The sequence below is a fragment of the Gekko japonicus genome, unplaced genomic scaffold (genome assembly GCF_001447785.1).
Source record: "Gekko japonicus isolate JY-2015 unplaced genomic scaffold, Gekko_japonicus_V1.1 scaffold677, whole genome shotgun sequence".
Lineage (NCBI taxonomy): Eukaryota > Metazoa > Chordata > Lepidosauria > Squamata > Gekkonidae > Gekko > Gekko japonicus.
This window is the reverse complement of record NW_015159730.1, coordinates 193,702-213,216: the sequence shown is the minus strand read 5'-3', so window position 1 is coordinate 213,216 and position 19,515 is coordinate 193,702. Positions and strand designations below refer to the sequence as shown.

General features: G+C 46.9%; 1 protein-coding gene across 1 annotated transcript in view; it reads right to left on the bottom strand.

Moving 5' to 3' along the window:
* SPNS2 (spinster homolog 2 (Drosophila)) overlaps positions 1-19,515 on the bottom strand; it is a 173,311-nt gene that overhangs the window by 13,569 nt on the left and 140,227 nt on the right. Inside the window, exons 10-11 of the mRNA XM_015427844.1 lie at positions 18,851-18,949; positions 14,362-14,525 (exon numbers count right to left, since the gene is read on the bottom strand). Of these exons, the coding sequence (XP_015283330.1) occupies positions 14,362-14,525; positions 18,851-18,949 (263 nt within the window). The remainder of the gene's footprint in view (positions 1-14,361; positions 14,526-18,850; positions 18,950-19,515) is intronic.

Sequence of the window (19,515 nt, the reverse complement as noted above, 5' to 3'; positions counted from 1 at the left end):
ATGGATAATAACAGTGACCTACTTCACAGGGTTATTGTAAGGTTTGCCTAAAGATCACAGATGCGTTTCAAAGATGCCAGATGTTAGAGAGAGCAGCTCGTCTCCAGGTTGTATAAATGAACTGAACAGGAATTTAAACCCAGCTCTCCATGTGTCCAGCTCTAATACTCAGTACACTATGTTCTCTCTGTACACTCACCTCTGTTATCTTTGACTTGGCTCACATAGGGGGAAAATATGCAACTCACACAGACCATCATGTGCAAAAAAATAAGACCCCACAAACATGGAGATCTATTTTACTACATAACAGATTCCGCAAAAGCAGTTGTTCCGCCCTCAGTCTGCTGTTTCCCCCGGTTGTACTGCTCAATTTCCCACTATTTGCTGTGCGGCCATGTTTTGGCCTGCATCTCCCCCCAATTTCCCCCATGTCGTCTTGATCCTAAAAAATAAGGATCAAGAAGACATGGGAGAAATCAGGGGGAGAGGTGGGTCAAAATGCGGCCGCCCAGCAAATAGTGGGAAATTCAGCAGTACAACGGGGGAAACAGCAGACCGAGGGCGGAACCGCTTTTGTGGAATCGGTTTATGTCTCCAGTATGAAACGGATATCCCGCGTCATATGATGCGTGCACAGTTTTTCCCAAAAGAGCCAGAAAACCACAGTTCTGCACTGCTCGGCGTTACTAGCATTTAGTAACTACCAAACCACCATGGATTAAGTCCAGGTATTGCCCTACAACTTATTTTCCACCCTCTTCTTAAAAGGAGGTGTAGGGGGTCAAACTAGTGTTTGAACTTCAGAGGAAAAGTATCATCCCAGATATGCAACACAACAACATAAGAAAAGCCTTGGGTGATGAGATCAAGGGTCGATCTATTTGACGATCATGTTCCCCACAGCAGCCAATCGGGTGACCCTGAAGGATCGGCGGCAGGAGCACTGCTTGCTGTTGCTCCTCAGAAACTGGTATTCCAAAGTTCGCTGCCTCTGTACACAAAGGGTCTATTCAGCCAACATGGCCCTTGATGAACCTATATTCTATCCCAAGCTCCACTGCGCTCTACCACCATTCAGGAGAAGTAATTGCACTGCAGGATGTTAAACATTTACTGGGCTCCTTGAAAAACAGGTGCAGAGTTGGAAGCCAGAGTTTGTATATCTAAAATAAAGCTAAAGCATGCCTTCGGGCTGCAACTGACTCATGGCGGCCCCCATGAAGTTTCACCTCGTACGGTGTTCAAGGCACAATATGTGCAGAGGTGGTCTGCCATCGCCTTCCCCTGCACAGCAGCCCCCGTCTTCCTTGGGAGGTCTCCCGTCCAAGTAGCAACCCTGCTTAGCCTTCTGGGTTCTGACAAGACTGGTCTGGTCTGGGCTATTGGGGCCGCTACAGTTCATAGAGCTGAAAGTACTGAAATTTGGGATTCTGAATACGGGTAGCAAATATCATTCCAATATTTCCCATGCACGACAGAGAGATCGCGTGAAAACACAAACAGAATGCCAACGGGTAAGTTGAACTTGGCGTCTTGTTTGGCTTGGTTAAACATTGAGTGCTTTTTTCCCCCTGTATAGAGAATCTGTCCTGTTTCAAAAAGGCATTTGACAGCTGTGCTCACTGCCGCACATTTTCAAGATCTGCTTCTGGGGGTCTCCCCGCTGCTACACGCCAACGCTGCTAAACCCATAAGCCCATTTTGAAAGCATGAGTGTGGGAGGGAAATGCATCCTTTCCCCATTCATTAATTACCCTGATCATGAGTATGGTATATGGCAGAGATGCGATTAGATTCTCTGATTCTACGTAGCCTCAACATTTACCAACAAGAAAGATTCTAATTCCCTGTTTGCATAAAACAGCATACGTTAGGGATGCGACACCTGAATTAATTCATTAGCGAAGCCCACGACCCCTGACCCTTTGTGACCCAGCCTGGCTCATGATTGATGGGTTTAATTTTAAATTTATGTGCCGGAACGTATTATAAACCGACGCACCCCAAACACACACGGTCTTTTGGGTCCATCTGTCGGCTGCCTTTGGTGCGATAAACCTGGATCTGCTCTGCTTTAAACGGGGGAATAGAATTATTCAAAAATAAATAAATAAATCTGGACACACACGACCCAATCAGTTGAACAAGTATAAAGCCAACAGTCGTGATAGTCTGACCCACAATCAAACAGTCATAAGACTTATAAAGAATGCTGTTTATGTATTGCAATCTAAAGCACTATAACATGATACACAAACGTCGTCTCCGGATTACATAACAACGTTTCAAAAAAAATGAATTCTTCTTCAGGAGATATTATAGTGGTGCCAAAGCTCTCTGTTTCATAAATGTTAGACAACAAGTCTTAAGAATATTAAATTCAGATAGGACGCTGATCTCAATTAACACAGGCTCAAAATATGCTGCTATGTTTCTACTGGATCACTGGCGTGAATTACTGACAGAAGACTCTGAATTCTGATTAGACTTCTGTACCCGGCCACAGATATTAGAGTCAAAAAAAACAGAGGCTGTGGGAAGAGTGATCCTAATTTGCTGCCTGGCTTTTGGTATTCACCTCACGGGAGACCATTGTTATCAGGGGTACTGACGGCCTGGGAAGAGAAAATATTCACGGCACAATGATAGCAAACGCCTTATCTATATGAGAGCTCAATTTGCTACGACGGCGGCACTGAAGTCAAAAAGGCCCTTTATCACAAGAAACAGGCAGGGCGCAGGCCTGAGAACATATGGTTAATATCTGTGGTACTGGATATACAACACGTTAGGTGCAAATTATTCCTTTGGGTGGGGGCAGGGAGAGAAGGTAGCCTTACAAATATTTGTCCATCTCCTCTATGAAATCCTTCCCCTTTCTCCCAAGATGTTGGATGAGTTCCCAGGGTTTCTCTTTTCTCAGCTGGGAAAGAGCAAGTTGCTAGTCCTCATGATGGTGGTGATATGTTTGGAAATAAGGTGTTTTTTTTCTATTGTGCCATGGTACCCAGGAACCTCAAGCAATCGTTGCAATCCTCTCCTGTTCAAATTTTATAGCAGGGTTCTGAAGTGGTTAAGACGCTGAACTGCAGACCGGAAGGTTGGTAGTTCAGCAGTTCAAGACCCGAGTGCCGCATGATGGAGTGAGCTCCCATCTCTGGCCCCAGCTCCTGCCAACCTAGCAGTTTGAAAGCAAGAAATTGCAAGTAGATAAATAGGTACCGCTTCGGTGGGAAGGTGACAGCATTTTGTGCACTTCGGTGTCTAGTCATGCTGGCCACATGACCACGGAAACGTCTTTGGACAGTGCTGGCTCTTTAGCTTGGAAACAGAGATGAGCACTGCATCCCTAGAGTCAGATTTGACTGGCTTTCGAGCAAGGGAAACCTTTACCTCTGCAGCCTACAGCTCTAGAGCCAAAGGTGGCTCCATAGAGAACCAAACAGAGCTTTAAAAAAAAACAAAAAAAACCCCCACAAAATCCTTAAGTTAAAGTACACTGGAGTAATAAGATGGGATGCTAGAATTGCCACTGTGCAAAGGGAATGGCAGATAAAAATAATTATGGAGAACAGGCTTCTGGGAGATGCTGTACAGGAAGGGAAATGATTAAGAAGTGAACAGCTGCCAATAACCCAATGACAAGCAATGCACAGATTTATGCCAGTACACTAAAATAATCCCGTTGGTGCTCCTGGGTATACATATGACTTATTGTGAGCCCCCATATGTGCTACTTCTTTAAAAAGGACTTACAACTGCCAGTGTTTGGGCTGCGGAAACTTATGAGTCATCACGTCAACTCTCAGTAATTTTAAATTAAATATGGGTAGCCATGTTAGACGGCCTGTAGCTGCAGAAAGTCCGCATGGTCAAAGCAATGGTATTCCCAGTGGTCATGTATGGCTGCGAGAGTTGGACTATAAGGAAGGCCGAGCACCGAAGAATAGATTCTTTTGAACTATGATGCTGGAGAAGACTCCTGAGAGTCCCTTAGACTGCAAGAAGATCAAATCAGTCAATCCTAAAAGAAATCAACCCTGACTGTTCCCTGGAAGGCCAGATACTGAAACTGAAGCTCAAATACTTTGGCCACCCAATGAGAAGGGAGCACTCACTGGAGAAGACCCTGATGCTGGGAAAGATTGAAGGTCAAAGAAGACGGGGACGGCAAAGGATGAGATGGTTAGACAGTGTCATAGATGCAACGAACATGAAGTTGAGCAAACTTCAGAGGACGGCGGAAGACCAGAAGGCCTGGCGTGATCTGGTCCGTGGGGTCGCGAAGAGTCGGACTCGACTGTGCGACTGAACAACAAAAAGCTGCAGAAAAGAGCAAAAGTCCAGGAGCACCTTAAAGACTAACAAAATTTGCGGCAGGGGAGGAGCTTTCGTGAGTCGCTACTCACGTCTTCAGATACAGCTAGACTGTGAGCCCACCTGTCCTTATATCTTGGAGAATGATTCCAGGTGCCAAATGACAACAGTAGGCCAATGACAATAGCAGGACAGATGGATTCACATTCTAGCTGTATCTGAAGAAGTGAGCAGTGACTCATGAAAGCTCCTCCCCTGCCACAAATGTTGTTAGTCTTTATGATGCTGCTGGACTCCTGCTCTTTTAAATAGTTTCAGTTATGGTGATGGACTTTTCTCGTACTGGCTCTCTGTTGATCTCTTCCTCCAGATTTTGATGTAGTCTGTCTCTTTAATTACAAAATGTTGTCGATGCCTATTTTATAGCATTTGCTATAGCTGATGTGCCGCAAATCTAAGGGTTTTTTTGGGTTTTTTTGTGGCAGCCTGTTTTGGTTTATGAATAAGGGGATAGGACTGGCCCTTGCTCCCATGCCAAGACAGAAGTTCCATTAGAAGAGATTTACTTGGGTCCAAAAAATAAGGGAGCTAAGCTAATTTATAAGGGGGGGGGAGAGAAGGAGGAGAAAACCTTTTAAAGGCGCGGTAGAAACCCCTGACTGTTCCCTGGAAGGCCAGATAATGAAACTGAAGCTCAAATACTTTGGCCACCAAATGAAAATGGAGCACTCACTGGAGAAGACCCTGATGCTGGGAAAAACTGAAGGTCAAAGAAGACGGGGACGGCAAAGGATGAGATGGCTAGACAGTGTCATTGATGCAACAAACATGAAGTTGAGCAAACTTCAGAGGACGGCGGAAGACCGGAAGGGGAGCGGTGACGCAGGCGGTAAAACACCTGCTACCTGGACCAGGCATCTGACTCTGTACAAGGCAGTTTCCTACGTCAATAGGTGTCAGGGGTCGTTTCGTAGAAAAAGAGCTAGGGGAACTCATTAGCATAACTCATTAGCATATGCCACACCCCCTGACATCACCGGAAGAGTGTCATAAGGCCACACCTCCTGACATCACCTGAAATGTGTCATAAGGCCACACACCCCGCCCCCAACAGTGCCTGCCGCCGCCGCCGGCCTTGCAGCTCCACTGCCGAGCCCAATGAGGGGCCCGGCGGTGGACCTGCAAGGCCAGCGGGAGTGCAAGGAAGCCCCGCGAAGGCCCTCCCTTGCCCCAGGCAGGCAGGGGTGGGGAGAGGCAGGGAGGAAACAACTTACCCTCCCTCTTCTCCTGCCTCCTCCTGGCTGAATGAGGGCTGGAAGCGGGGCGGCCAAAAGCAGGGGGCGGGGCTTCGTCATGTGCCCCGCCCCCGTACCTCACCTGGGGGAACTGTGTTTCCCTGCGTTCCCCCCCAAAATGACCTCTGATAGGTGTACATAAGGGCCATTTCTGGTCCTATTTCCACTCATTCTGCTCGCCTCTGCAGAGGTGCTCTTAGAGTGAGCCCCCGCTGCACCAGAACAGGTGGGGAGCGAGTGCATCAGCCATGTGACCGCAGCTGCGAGAAACCAGCTTGGGGGAGGGTCTGTTTGTTCCCAGGGCAGGCGTCTGCACAGGGGTGACTGTGGGCTGAATAATATTCCTAGACAAGTCATGCGGCACGAGGGTAAAGAGGAAGGATATCAGAAGGGAGACAGAAATAAAAATAGACAGGTCTCCGCTGAAGTGTCTTTCGCCACCACCTGTTCTCTACTCCCCCTCCCCCCATTTCTGCCTCTACCAGAAGGAAGCTAGCGGTGAGGATTTTTTTTGCTGGGAAGAGATAGTTCTTAAGAAGCAAGCTGAAAAGTACTGGGTTCGCTGCATGTAGGACTCGGACGATGACATGCTGTAGCACACGTTTATTGTACTTCACATAGACAAAGACTAAAGACTAACGGCCACGGGGCCAACTATATACATGTCCGCCAGCAACCCCCCCCACTCCCATTGGAGGGTTTGAATGTCTCGCCAAGGTGGCTATTGGTTGGGGCTGGGGGATCCAGGATCCGAAGTTTCCATTGTTCTAGGATCCAAGCTCTGGTTTGTCCGCGGACCCCTGGTGGCGGTCCATGTACATAACATAACATAAGTGTGACAGAATGGAAAACATTGGGGGAAATGGGAAGAAGACAGTTCAGCCATTGACCTTTGACCCTAACTCCAGTCATAGGCTTACCAAGTACTTACCTTGAATCGGCGGGGGACTCACACGTCTTGTCAGGAACATTCCCGCATGGAACACAAACGTGCCGCACCATGCTGTCGCCCAGATGTGACACCAGCACGCTAGGCACGTAGCTAATCTCCAGAGGCGGCAACCCTATTTCCTTCCAAACCAACCATCAACATACCATTGCCAGAGCGTCGCCCAGCTACGTGCCCAGCGTGCTGGCGTCATGTCTGGGCGACAGCATGGTACGGCGGGGATGTGTTCCACTGAGGGATGTTCTGGCTGGGAACCCTGTGTCCCCCACCAAATCGAAGGTAGGTACTTGGTAACCCTATGCCTCCATGATGGGTGCCATTTGGGGAAAGGTGGATGAGGAATGGGGGGGAGGATTTCAGAGCTCTATTGCCAAATGTGTCGTCCCGCTTCGCCTTTGAAATCCTTCCTCAATCCATTGTTTTGGTTTGACACTGCGTACTTTTGAGTTTTCAGCCTTTCCCCCTTTTCAAAAGCAAGCCGTTAGCCTTCAAGACTGAAGCACTGCATTTGGGAAAGAGCGGTATCTGCCAGTGGTGTAGCCAAAGGCAAACTCAGAGTGCTGGTTTAATGCAATAGGAATATATCCAGACTGGGCCTAGAAGACCTGGAATGGATTAGCCTATGGTTGGATTCTTCTGGGATCCTGACAAGGACCAAGGAAGAATTCAGCATGAGCTCTAGATCCACAAGTGGGGCAATGAAGATGCTGCTAGCAAAGTTGGCTTCTCAAGCTTTCTGGCAGGTTCTTTTACCTATACACCCATTACTCTCTGCCCTCCACGAGTCTGACATTAGAAACCACAACATTCAAAAAATCAGTGGGGGGACATTTTAACCTTGCAGGATATTCAGTTGCTGACCTAAGAGTAGCAGTTCTCTTACAAAGGAATCTCAAAGGCAGATTAGAAAGAAAGACTGCTGAATTGCAACTTATAATGAAGCTCAAGACAATGCATCCACTGGACTGAACAGAGACCTAGGTTTCCTGTTTCATGACCAATGCTGATTCCTACATGCCTTCTACCCCTCTACATATCATACCTAATCCAATCAAGCCTGCTATTGTCATTTACCTGCTACTGTCACTCCACTCTCCAAGATATAAGAACTGATGGGCTCACATTCTATCTATTTCTAAAGAAGTGAACAGCGACTCACAAAAGCTCACACCCTGCCACAAATTTTGTTAGTCTTTAAGGTGCTACTGGACTCTTGCCCTTTTTAACTCCGCCCTCCAGTTTCCCTCCTGGTATGGTCAAGAATCCACCCCGAAAAAAATAACACATTCAAGAAAAACCTTAAAACCGCATGTTATGGGCTCAGAATCATCCGTGCAGATGGAGCAGGTTTATAAAGAAAGAAACTCTGGCTATTTAATCTGCTTGCATGATTTAATTTGATGCTGGATCTCTTTCAGAGCAGAGTTAGAAATGCCACCCCACCCCACCCCCCAAACACACACACACGTCACTTCTCTTCCCTGAAAACTGTTCTGCCAGGAACTCCGTTAAGAAACCCTTCAAGCGGCGCAATCCCTGAATACAGAGGCATGCGAGATGCAATCCAGCAACCACGTCCACGAGTAACACCAACTGAGGTTGGAACTGAAAATGTATGTGTCTGCAGAAATGGCACATTGAGAAATCCATGCATGACTGGGAATGACAAGCTCAGAAGAATGAGTCTTCCAAGGCACCAAAACCCCTCTGCCTACCGCTTCCAGCCTTCCTAAACTACTGCCCAGAGTCATCTCCTCTCAGCATTCAGATGAGAGAGTCCAGAGTGTGTTAATGGCTTCAAAAGGGAATTAGATAAGCATATGGAACAGAGGTCCATCAGTGGCTATTAGCGACAAGGTATAGATAGGGACTCTGGGGCAAGTGATGCTCTGTCATCTTGGTGCTTGGGGGGGGTCAACAGTGGGAGGGCTTCTAATGTCCTGGCCCCACTGGTGGACCTCCTGATGGCACTGGTATTTCTGGCCACTGTGTGATACAGAGTGTTGGACTGGATGGGCCTTTGGCCTGATCCAACATTGGCATCTCTTATGTTCTTATGTTCTTAATGTGGGTTTGCAGCCCTAAAAGTTGTTACATGTAAACGCAACCAATATTTTACTTGTTTTTATAATCAGCTATAAAGCTATGTCAGGGAAAACGATCAAAATGAGCAACACTTTGTAACAAATTGTTTTATGTAACATTATGCAATATTATGTAGTTTGCAAAGTACTTGGTTTTATATGTATGGTTTTATATGTACATTTTCTTATAGTAATCCCCTTTTAAGGTATTGTTTTACGCCAATAAAGGCTGACTGACTGACTGAAGTGGTTATATGTGGGCGTAGGCGTGATATGAATTGGGTTTGCAGTGCTGGGAATGGTTCGCTTTCTTTTTCTTTTTCAAAGAGAAACAGCTCTTTACACCCCACGTCATTTAATAATAATCGTGTCCCCTGAAGACACAAGGGCTTAGGGTGACTCCAGGATCATGGGGTGTTTCTCCATTGCCTTCCGCTACTCATCAGCAGCCCCAGCCTTCCTTGGTGGTCTCCTGTCCAAGTCCTGACAGTGACTGACCCTGCTTGGGTTTCGAGCTCTGACGAAGACAGGCTCGTCTGAGCTAATTAGGCTTCTCCACGCTATTCCCCAGATTCGAAATGACCCACCTGGACTGTTTTAAGCCCCCAGAGAAAAGGATAATAAGACAGGCTCAATTTGACTGAAAGCAGCCGGGAGGGGGGAGGGGGGGTCATTTCTGATTGGGGAAACAGCACAGGGGCAAAGCATTAAACTCCACCACACCCCTCCACCAGTGCAATCCATATCAGCCACTGCCCTAATTAACTGTCGAGCCAAATTACACTTTTGGAGTTCATGTTGCAGAATTTCAGCTTCACGTGTATTCAGGGCCCCAGAAAGGCAACCCAGGGCAAAACACAACTCGGGGTCCTCTCGCTGCACCCCGCCTCCCCAAATGCTATCAGTAAATAAAACAATACGTCTTAGCGCATGGAATATTGACATGATAGACCTGTTATGTTCAGTGCACACGCTAAATTAGCAAACATCCCACCTGCCTTGGACAAAGCGGCCCAAGGCAACCAGAGCAGCACTCTTGAGGTAAAGTTTTTGACACACAATAGTGTCCCACATTCATGCAACACCACTGTGAGCCCAATGTAAGCCTGAACAGTTAGATCTGAGCTCAGTAGCACCTTAGTAAAGGTAAAGGTTTCCCTTGCTCGAAAGTCAGTCGAATCCGACTCTAGGGATGCGGTGCTCATCTCCGTTTCCAAGCCAAAGAGCCAGCGCTGTCCAAAGACCTTTCCGTGGCCATGTGGCCGGCAGGTCTAGACACCGAGGCGCACGGAACGCTGTTCCCTTCCCACCGAAGCGGTACCTATTTATCTACTTGCAATTTCTTGCTTTCAAACTGCTAGGTTGGCAGGAGCTGGGACCAGAGACGGGAGCTCACTCCGTCATGTGGCACTCGGGTCTCAAACTGCTGAACTACCAACCTTCCGGTCTGCAGCTCAGCATCTCAACCACTTAGAAACCAACACAATTTCCAGGGTAGAAGCTTTTGAGAGTCAAAGCTCCCTTTGACAGAAGCCTGTTGGTGCACAGAAGGAACAGGGGGGTTGCGGAAGATTCTTTTCTCCCCCTCCTCCTGCAGCAAAGTAGTACTGTTTCCTCCCCCTCCTGCATAGCTACTTCTTTAATCCCACTCCTGCTTATGAAGCCGATCTTGTAAAAGTTTGATTTGTGGCGCTGGTTTCTAAAATCAACAGAGTCCGACAATCCCAATCCTCCTGAGCGAGTAGCTGCCAACTCGAAAGCTCAACCAAGGTCATCCGCTAGGCGGTAGATGAACCCCAAACACCCCCATATACATAAATATTTCAGTAAGTTCCACCCCGCCTCCCTAACAACACCCCTGGAGAACTGCCCTCTTTTGCAAAAAAAAAAAGCAACTCAGGCATTCATCAAAGATGCTATAACATGGGGCCAAGCATGAACACCACAGGGGAAAGGTAAGGGATATAAAATGTGGCCGAGAGCCCTTCCACTGCTAGCAAAACCAGAATAAATGAGGCAGATTTGCTTCATGTTGCATGATTTATGCAGATCACAGAAGCCAGATTTTATTGGCACAGAGTTTGTCTGCTTTAAACAAGCAGGAGTAAACATTTACTCCTGGGTAAAGGAAGAGGCCTGGAAACTGCCTTCCTGAAAAACAGTGGGAATGCAAGGATTAGAACCCTAAATTCATAAATCCATTAAGGATAAAATTGTAGGGTATTGAAAAATGTATTGCATAATGTAAAGACAGTCCCACAAAAGAGCACGCAGGACCACATGTTTTGGAACATCTGTCCACAAAAATCTGCCAGCTTCAAACTTTTTTTTTTAAACGGAAAGAATTTAGATTTCCTCCTGGCACTGAAAATATTTATAAATATTGTAGACTCCTCCACTCCCACCTCCTGGCCAGTGAGTATAAAGGGGGGGGGAGAGCCCACAACTAACCCCTAAAAAGTTCTTGTGGTTATCATGTGGTAGCATCTTCTGAGTTACTGGAGTTGCCAACAGGGAGATAGTCCAAATCAGTTTCAGTACTCAAAAACACGTAGCCCGTTTTTTTATTTTATTGTTCTGGCTTTGACAAGCTTCAGAAAGAACTTTCTTTCATGGTGGGACTCTGCACCCATGCGCTATTATGTGCGTACACAGAGAGACATACACAGACTATTTATACATCAGTGCTATAGCTGGGAAAGGGGCATAATGTTGTGCAAACATGTTCATCCTCCACAAAATAAGCCCAACCTTCTTAGTGATTTTCCATACCCCCTTTGTGAATGGCTACGGAGTGGGTGCCAAAGAGAAGCAGGAAGCATTCCCAATACAGAGATAATCAAGCCTATGATCCCTCATAAAGGTAAAGGTTCCCTTGCTCGAAAGCCAGTCAAATCTGACTCTAGGGTTGCGGTGCTCATCTCCGTTTCCAAGCCGAAGAGCCAGCGCTGTCCGAAGACGTTTCCGTGGTCATGTGGCCGGCATGACTAAACACCAAGGCGCACAGAACGCTGTTCCCTTCCCACCAAAGTGGTATCTATTTATCTACTTGCAATTGCTTGCTTTCGAACTGCTAGGTTGGCAGGAGCTGGAACTAGAGATGGGAGCTCACTCCGTCATGTGGCACACTCGGGTCTCGAACTGCTGAACTACCGACCTTCCACAGCCTGCAGTTCAGCGTCTTAACCACTTGAGCCACCACAGCTCCTATGATCCCTCATACTAGGGTCTAAATTACACCTTATATCTACCACATGATCACCATGGGGATGCACCGCATAGGATAGCTGCGAGGTCCCCATGGGAATTCACTTCAGTAGCACCAAACAGACTCATTTTCGATTGGGACTGTGGCACAGGGGAGGAAAGATTCCTGTCTTCCCTCCTGCACCACTTCCCTGACCTGAAATACCTTTGGGGAGGGGGGCTGTGTGCACTGAATGCTTGCATGTGCAGCCCCCCTTATTGCACAGGTAACACCCTCTGGGACCATTTTGTGTGGGGAAAACAGGGAGGCAGCAGCCTCAGCTGGCACCTTGATGCAAGTCCCCATGGCAACCACATGGTAGATGTAAGGTGTAGTTTGTCCCCCAGAATGTGAATCCCACTGAAAGTAACACAGTGAAGAGAAACAACCGCTGCATTCAGCTGTGCATCTCAATCCAAGGAAGTGCTACCTCAGCTGCCTCCAAAATGAGGACTAGTTTGGTGTAGTGGTTAAGTGCGCGGACTCTAATCTGGGAGAACCGGGTTTGATTCCCCACTCCTCCACTTGCACCTGTCTGGATGACCTTGGGCAAGCCGTAGTTCTGATAAGAGCTGCTCTTGAAAAAAAGAGCAGTTTCTGTCAGAGCTCTCTCAGCCCCGCCCACCTCACAGGGTGTCTGTGGTGGGGAGGGGAAGGGAATGGAGTTTGTAAGCCGCTCTGAGACTCCCTTGGGTAGTGAAGGGTGGGGTATAAACCCAATCTCTTCTCTTCTTCTTCTCTCCCCTAACCCAAAATTAATCCAGAGAAGGAAACCTGGCACAGTGAAAAATACCCAAGTCGGAACACTGGAATCTCCCATGTACCATGGGAATTTATGTGCTATTATAACCAAACCTGAGCCATGACTGTGCTACAATTTAAAGCAGTTTTAAAAATCGTTTGGCTGCCATGGCTTGTTTCCTAACTCCAAACTATTCCAAATCCTGGGGAAGCTGATTTTGTGAGGATGCTAATGTTTCTTTTTTTCGGGATCACATGCCCTTTCTGCGAAAGATAAAGCCTTGGCTCCTTTAATCGGGAATCACAACAGGCTTGAACCTGGTTAAAACTCTTTGCCTACCTTCAGAAAACCAATTTAGACTGTGCATGAACCTGGCTCATGTGTGCATTGCCCCCCCCCTCCAGTTTCCATCATGTGTGGTGTGAAATGAAGCAATGGTAAAGGTAAAGGTTCCCTTGCTCGAAAGCCACTCGAATCCGACTCTAGGGTTGCGGTGCTCATCTCTGTTTCAAAGCCGAAGAGCCAGCGCTGTCCGAAGACATTTCCGTGATCATGTGGCCGGCATGACTAAACACCAAGGCGCACGGAACGCTGTTACTTTCCCATCGAAGCAGTACCTATTTATCTACTTGCAATTTCTTGCTTTCGAACTGCTAGGTTGGCAGGAGCTTAAGGCTAACTCAGTTATCCATGATGTACAAGTGCACGCACATGGCTTAACTAGAGTTAGATTGCCTTCTGCTAATCCAAAATCACGATTAAACTTAGGCTCGGTCCAGATGAAATGGGAAACTATGGTTAAGAACATAAGAACATAAGAGAAGCCAATGCTGGATCAGGCCAATGGCCCATCTTGTCCAACACTCTGTCACACAGTGGCCAAAAATACCAGGTGCCATCAGGAGGTCCATCAGTGGGGCCAGGACACTAGAAGCCCTCCCACTGTTGCCCCCCCCCCAAACACCAAGAATACAGTGCATCACTTGCCCCAGCCTGAGAGGTTTTTTTTTTAATTAATTTGAGAAATTGTATTAATTTGTGAAACCAGGTACCTTCTCTCTATAGCCTGGGAAGGCGCTGCCAGGATTAAGGCAGGATATCTGTATTCAAACCATCAGATGTTAATAAACAAACCTGAGATCCTGGCTTGCTGGACCTTACTAAACCATAGCTAGCAGAGCAGGCTGCTTTCAATCATGTTTACATTAATGAAACCACGGTTTCACACAATGTCCGAACCCAGCCTTAGAATGCTGACATAAAACCAGATAGCCTCAGTTAATTACTCTCAGCATCCCACAATTAAGAAGGGGTACATCTGCCCATCAATCTCCAATTCTGACATGTTTATTTCCTTCACTATGTTTTCCCCAGGATTAAACCCCAACAAATGAAAACCGTGTCAACTAAGCTTGTTATTCCTGTTTGGTCCTTGAATCTGTTAAACATCTTCATTACACCTCATGCTAATTGACTGCCCACCCTCTACCTATAAGTATGGACTGGAAATTTCCATTTCACTGTATCTGAAGAAGTGTGAATGCACACAAAAGTTTATACCTTGGATAAAACTCTGTTGGTCTTAAAGGTGCCACTGAACTTGAACTTTGTTCATAAAACCAGACACTTCCTTGCACGGAGAGCCAAGGCTTTTGTTGAACAGGATGTAGCCAGAGCACAGCCATCAGTCCCCCCCTCGCCCTTACCCTGGTACGGATACTCACTGTTGTTCAGCTTTGGCTCGGTCGCTTAGGAAGAAGAGAGCCGTGGCAAGGAAAAACATCCCCCCCAGGACGACGACAAAGGGACACAGCATGAGAGCGTAACCTAAGCTGAGGAATTCCCAGAGCGGGGACTCTTTTGTGCTCTGGCGTATCAGGTCAGAGATCTGCAGAGGAAGCAGAGGAAGGGGGGGGGGAGGTTAGCTTATTTCCAGGGTCTCCGATTGCGGCAGGAGTGCAATTTATTCAATATGACAAGGTAAAAGTGATTGCTTCCTTACCAAGATGCGTGGGGAACTCTGCAGCAGAAAAATAAACCTTACCGAAGAAAGGAGATCCTCCAGATAAACTGGCTCCCCCTTTCAACTTGCAAAAATTGTAGGAAGGGTCGTCGTCCCCCCCCCCCCGAAGCCAGGAGTGCTTTCTGCGGCACTCTGACCCCCGAAGGCCATTCCACACTGTTTTGGTTCACACATGCATGCTCAGTGGTTCCACGGGCAATAAAGTGAATGTGCGACTGGCTTGAAAGGTGCCAGGTGCAAACATTTCTTCAGGCCCAGGCCTTTGGTTGACATGTTCGTTTGTTGTTGCTGTTTTTTTAATGCTAAGGCTTTCCTGATCTTAAAGGCTGTTTGCTGCTGTGCTGAATTGAATGTCAACAGACCAAAAACCACTGTGGTAAAATTAACAATGACACATTTAATAATTCTATGAGCATCCATTTGTGAAGCTATTAATCTCACAATATGGTAAAAGAATTCAGGCGTAGACAAAGCAAAGTCCAACATAATCATATCCTCGATGAGCACACCGGTTTTTACACTCATTTCCCCAAACTTCCTCATGAGTAAGAAGTCTTATAAAGTTGGAAGATGTCAACCTCTTGATTCAGCTTAGTTTCTTCTCTAAAACAGTATAGCTTCTTATTTGTTTTCTTCTTCGTCAAATTCTCTTTCCGTTCCATTGCAAGTACTTGAATAGGAGCAAGCCGATTACTAAATTTCTAGTTGTAGCAACCAGTCCAAAAATTTTTTGTGGCAAGAGGCCTACTTTGAATTGGCTGGCATTTGCTTTCTGACTCACGTTGTTGGCTAGTAGCTCTCTGGTTTATTCTGATTCCAGCTTGGGAAGATGTCATTGAGAGGAGACTTAGCTCTCCCCACCAATACAATGATGCTGATCCAAACTGGGCCTCCTCACACTTGACAGCCAGGTGTTTCAAAAAACAAAGGCACGCTGTCAGTAGTGGGGACTGGCAAGGCAAGCGTGAAGCCAGTCACAACACTGGCCAAGATCACAGCCAGGATAGACTCAGTCCGGGTTTGGTGGGTCACTTGCTGGTGGCAACTCACACCAGAGAGGGGGTGGCTGATTTGAAACGAAATAAGCAAACGTTTGTATCTTTGATCACTTCTTTTTTTTAAAAAAAAGGCTTTAAAACAAACATTAATTTAATTTGATGTTAATATTTTATATTATCTGCTCTTATGCTGGTTTTAACTTTTTTTAATATGGTTTTGATGTTGTAAGTCACTGCGAGACCCTTTGAGTGAGTGGTGACTAGAAAAATCTAATAAAAAAATAAACAAATTAATGTTTTCGAAGGCTTTCACGGCCGGAGTTCATTAGCTGTTGCAGATTTTCCGGGTTGTGTGGCCGTGGTCTTGGCATTGTAGGACCTGACATTTCGCCAGTAGCTGTGACTGGCATCCTCAGAGGTATAGCACAGAAAGATGGAGTACTCTCTGTGTCAAGGTGTCAACCCGGAAAATCTACAACAGCTAATGAACTCCGGCCGTGAAAGCCTTCGAAAACATTAATTTGTTTATTTTTTAATTAGATTTTTCTAGTCACCACTCACTCAAAGGGTCTCGCAGTGACTTACAACATCAAAACCATATTAAAAAAAGTTAAAACCAGCATAAGAGCAGATAATATAAAATATTAATATCAAACTGACATTAATATTAACATTAAATTAACCTTAAACATTGATGGCCGGCATCTTCATGCCCTCTTCCCCAGCCCTCCACCCCCTTCGCTCAGGGAGCTGGTGGGAACAGAAATATTTCGCGATCCTATATAAGGAAGTTGTATTGTTTGAAGTATACTGTTTTTAGTAGGGTTTTTTTAATGTTATTTGATGGAGTATCACTTTGTTTACTTGATATAAGCCACCTCGAGCCCTGCTTGCAGGGGACGGTTGCCTAGCAAGTTGAATTTAATAAATCATAAAATAAATTTTAAAAAATGTTAAACTATTAAAACTATGTGGCTAGCACTATACCAATGAATAGAAACAATTCAAACAAGCGGATTACACGCCAAAGGCCAACCTAAACAATTCAGCCTTATATGCCCTGCAGAAATGAAACAAGTCTGGCAGGGCATGGGTGTCATCCGGGAGTGGATTCCACAGGGGAGGGGCCACAACTGAGAAGCCCCCCCCCCCGATGACAGCTAACTGAGTCATCCTGGGGTCGGGCACCTGCAAGAGGCCTCTAGAGCAGGGGTGTCAAACATAAGGTCTGGGGGCCGTTCCGGCCCATCCAGGGCTCTTGTGCGGCCCGCAAGCAACTGATGCAAGGGAGGGAGTGCTGGGTGGGGGGGAGTAGGCAGAGCCACTCCACTGTGGCTTCAACACAGCGGAACAACCTCGTCTGCAGCAGTCAAGCATTGTGGGAGCATCTGCCCCGTACGGCACTGCTGCCTCTCCAGTCCACCCATATGGGTTTTCCTTTGCACCCCCCCCCTCCCAGCACATGGGGCCTTGCAGTGAGAATACATCAACTTGGAGCTTACCAGCTGCTATCTTTTATAAAGTTTCTATCTCTGGTACCTGGAATTACGTTTTATGGCACATATGTCCCGGCCCAACAAAGTGACATGTATGTCAGATCTGGCCCTCGTAACAAATGAGTTTGACACCACTGCTCTAGACGATGACCGAAGGGAGCACGGGAGGTTGTAACGGGAGAGGCGGTCCCGTAAGTATGAGGGTCGCAGACCACTAAGGGCTTTAAACAAATAGACAAATGGAATTTTTTGAAAAAAAACGAGATGGGCAGGAAATCCTGGCCAGCATCTCAAGGCCTCTATCGATTAAGAGAGTTCACTTAAACAGTGAGCTGTATGGAAGGGAGGGGGGCTGGGGGCAGTGCTCCCTTCGTGCTGGGCCGCATTCTGAACCCTGGCTGCAGTACAGCAGGGGGGATATGTTGGTGGAGCTCAGCACCTTTCGGCACAATTCTGTGCAGCAGATAGACACGGTGCAAAAACAACAACACAGGGACCTGTGGGAAGCAAGAGAGCGTCTGATCTTCGAAAGGACAGCCTTATTCTGAGTTTGCATACTGGATTTAAATGGGGGAGGGCAAATCAGCACACTGAGCTCCTCCGGACCAAAGCTGATGCGGGAAGAGGGTGAACGCTTCCGAGAGCACTGCAAGGTCAAGGAACAGGAATGTTGGTCAGCACTCCTTTATCCCCTTGTCTGATGGCTTCTCATTGTTAAACCTAATTGGCTCTTCTTGTACCTCACCAGCCTGACGCTGATGCAGTCCCTTGGCATCCATAATAGCCACTGCTCTGCATAGAGCTCATCTTGTTGGCCGAACAGATGTGCAACGATCAGGGCTTTTTTGGTAGAAAAAGCCCAGCAGGAACTCATTAGCATAATAGGCCACACCCAACAGCAGAAACTCATTAGCATATTAGGTCACACCCCTGATAGCACGGCTCATTAGCCTATTAGGCCGCACCCCCATGTTACCAGAAGTGTAGTCATCCGGCCACACCCACCTTTTGCTTCTTATTCTGTTTACCTTGTTTGTTGTCAAAACCCAGGGCTTTTTTTGTAGCAGGAACTCCTTTGCATGTTAGGCCACACACCCCTAATGTAGCCAATCCTAATGAGTTCCTGCTGTTGGGTGTGGCCTATTATGCTAATGATTTCCTGTTGGGCGTGGCCAACCTGGGAGCCAGCATGAACTCCGTTCCTGTGCGTTCCTGCCCAAAAACAGCCCTGGCAACGATCCTCTGGGGTGGGTTTTGCCAATCCCCTTGGATTAAAACATATGGGGCCACTTCATGCATTAGGCAGCCCTCTTTTTTTGGCGGATGACACCAGGATTTTGCATTTCTTTGCTGACAGTCTGCCTTTCTCGCTGAGACTCAAGGCGAACGGCATGAATCAATAAACGTGCTGTCCGGTTGCCACTGACTCACGGCAATCCCCTCTGCAGGGTGTTCAAAGCAAGAGACGTTCAGAGGTGGTTTTGCCATTCCTCTGTGCAGCATCCTCGGCCTTCCTTGGTGGTTTTCCCATCCAAGTCTTAACTGACCCTGCTTAGCCCCCAAGTTCTGAGGAGGATGGGCTAAGCCGGGATAACACAGGTGAGCTATACAGTTAATAAACCATGCAAAAGGAATGACACAGAACAATGCAATGAACAACACAAACAATCCATTAAATAAAACAGCAAGCCCTTACAAATCCAATCAGGTAGGGACTCCCAGCATCTCCCAGAAGGTGTGATGTGAAGCTCTGCAAAGCCACAGCTGTCGCCCGGCGTGTCGGGATGACCACGTACTAAGAAGAAGAAGAAAAATACGTTGAGAGGAAAAGCTAGAATACGAGTCCATCCGTCCTATATATTGCAAAGTGGAGTGATTTCAGATGCCAAATGACATTGGCAGGCGAATGACAATAGCAGGTGTGATTGGATTAGGTGTGATATGCAGAGAGAGAGCAGGCGTGGAGCAATCAGCTTTGGTAGTGAGACAGGAAACCCAGGTCTCGATTCAGTCCAGGAGTTTGCATTGTCTTGAGCTTTGCTGTCAGTTGCAATTCAGCAGTCTCTCTTTCTAATCTCCCTTTGAAATCCCTTTGTAAGATAATTTACAAGTTCCTTTGTAAGATATTGGAGATATGAGCTTTCCAGAGTCAAAGCTCTCTGACAAAGGGAATTTGGACTCTCAGAAGCTTATACTCCAAAAATCTTGTTGGTCTCTAAGGTGCTGCAGGGCTGAATCGAGGTCTCCTCTAAGAGTGTTGTTGGTCCTTCAGGAGTAGCTGGAGCTCCACACACAATTCTGTGCCCTGAGCAGCTGCCCCGCCCTAGTGATGCCACTGGGGGCTTTGGCGCAGTGAAGAGC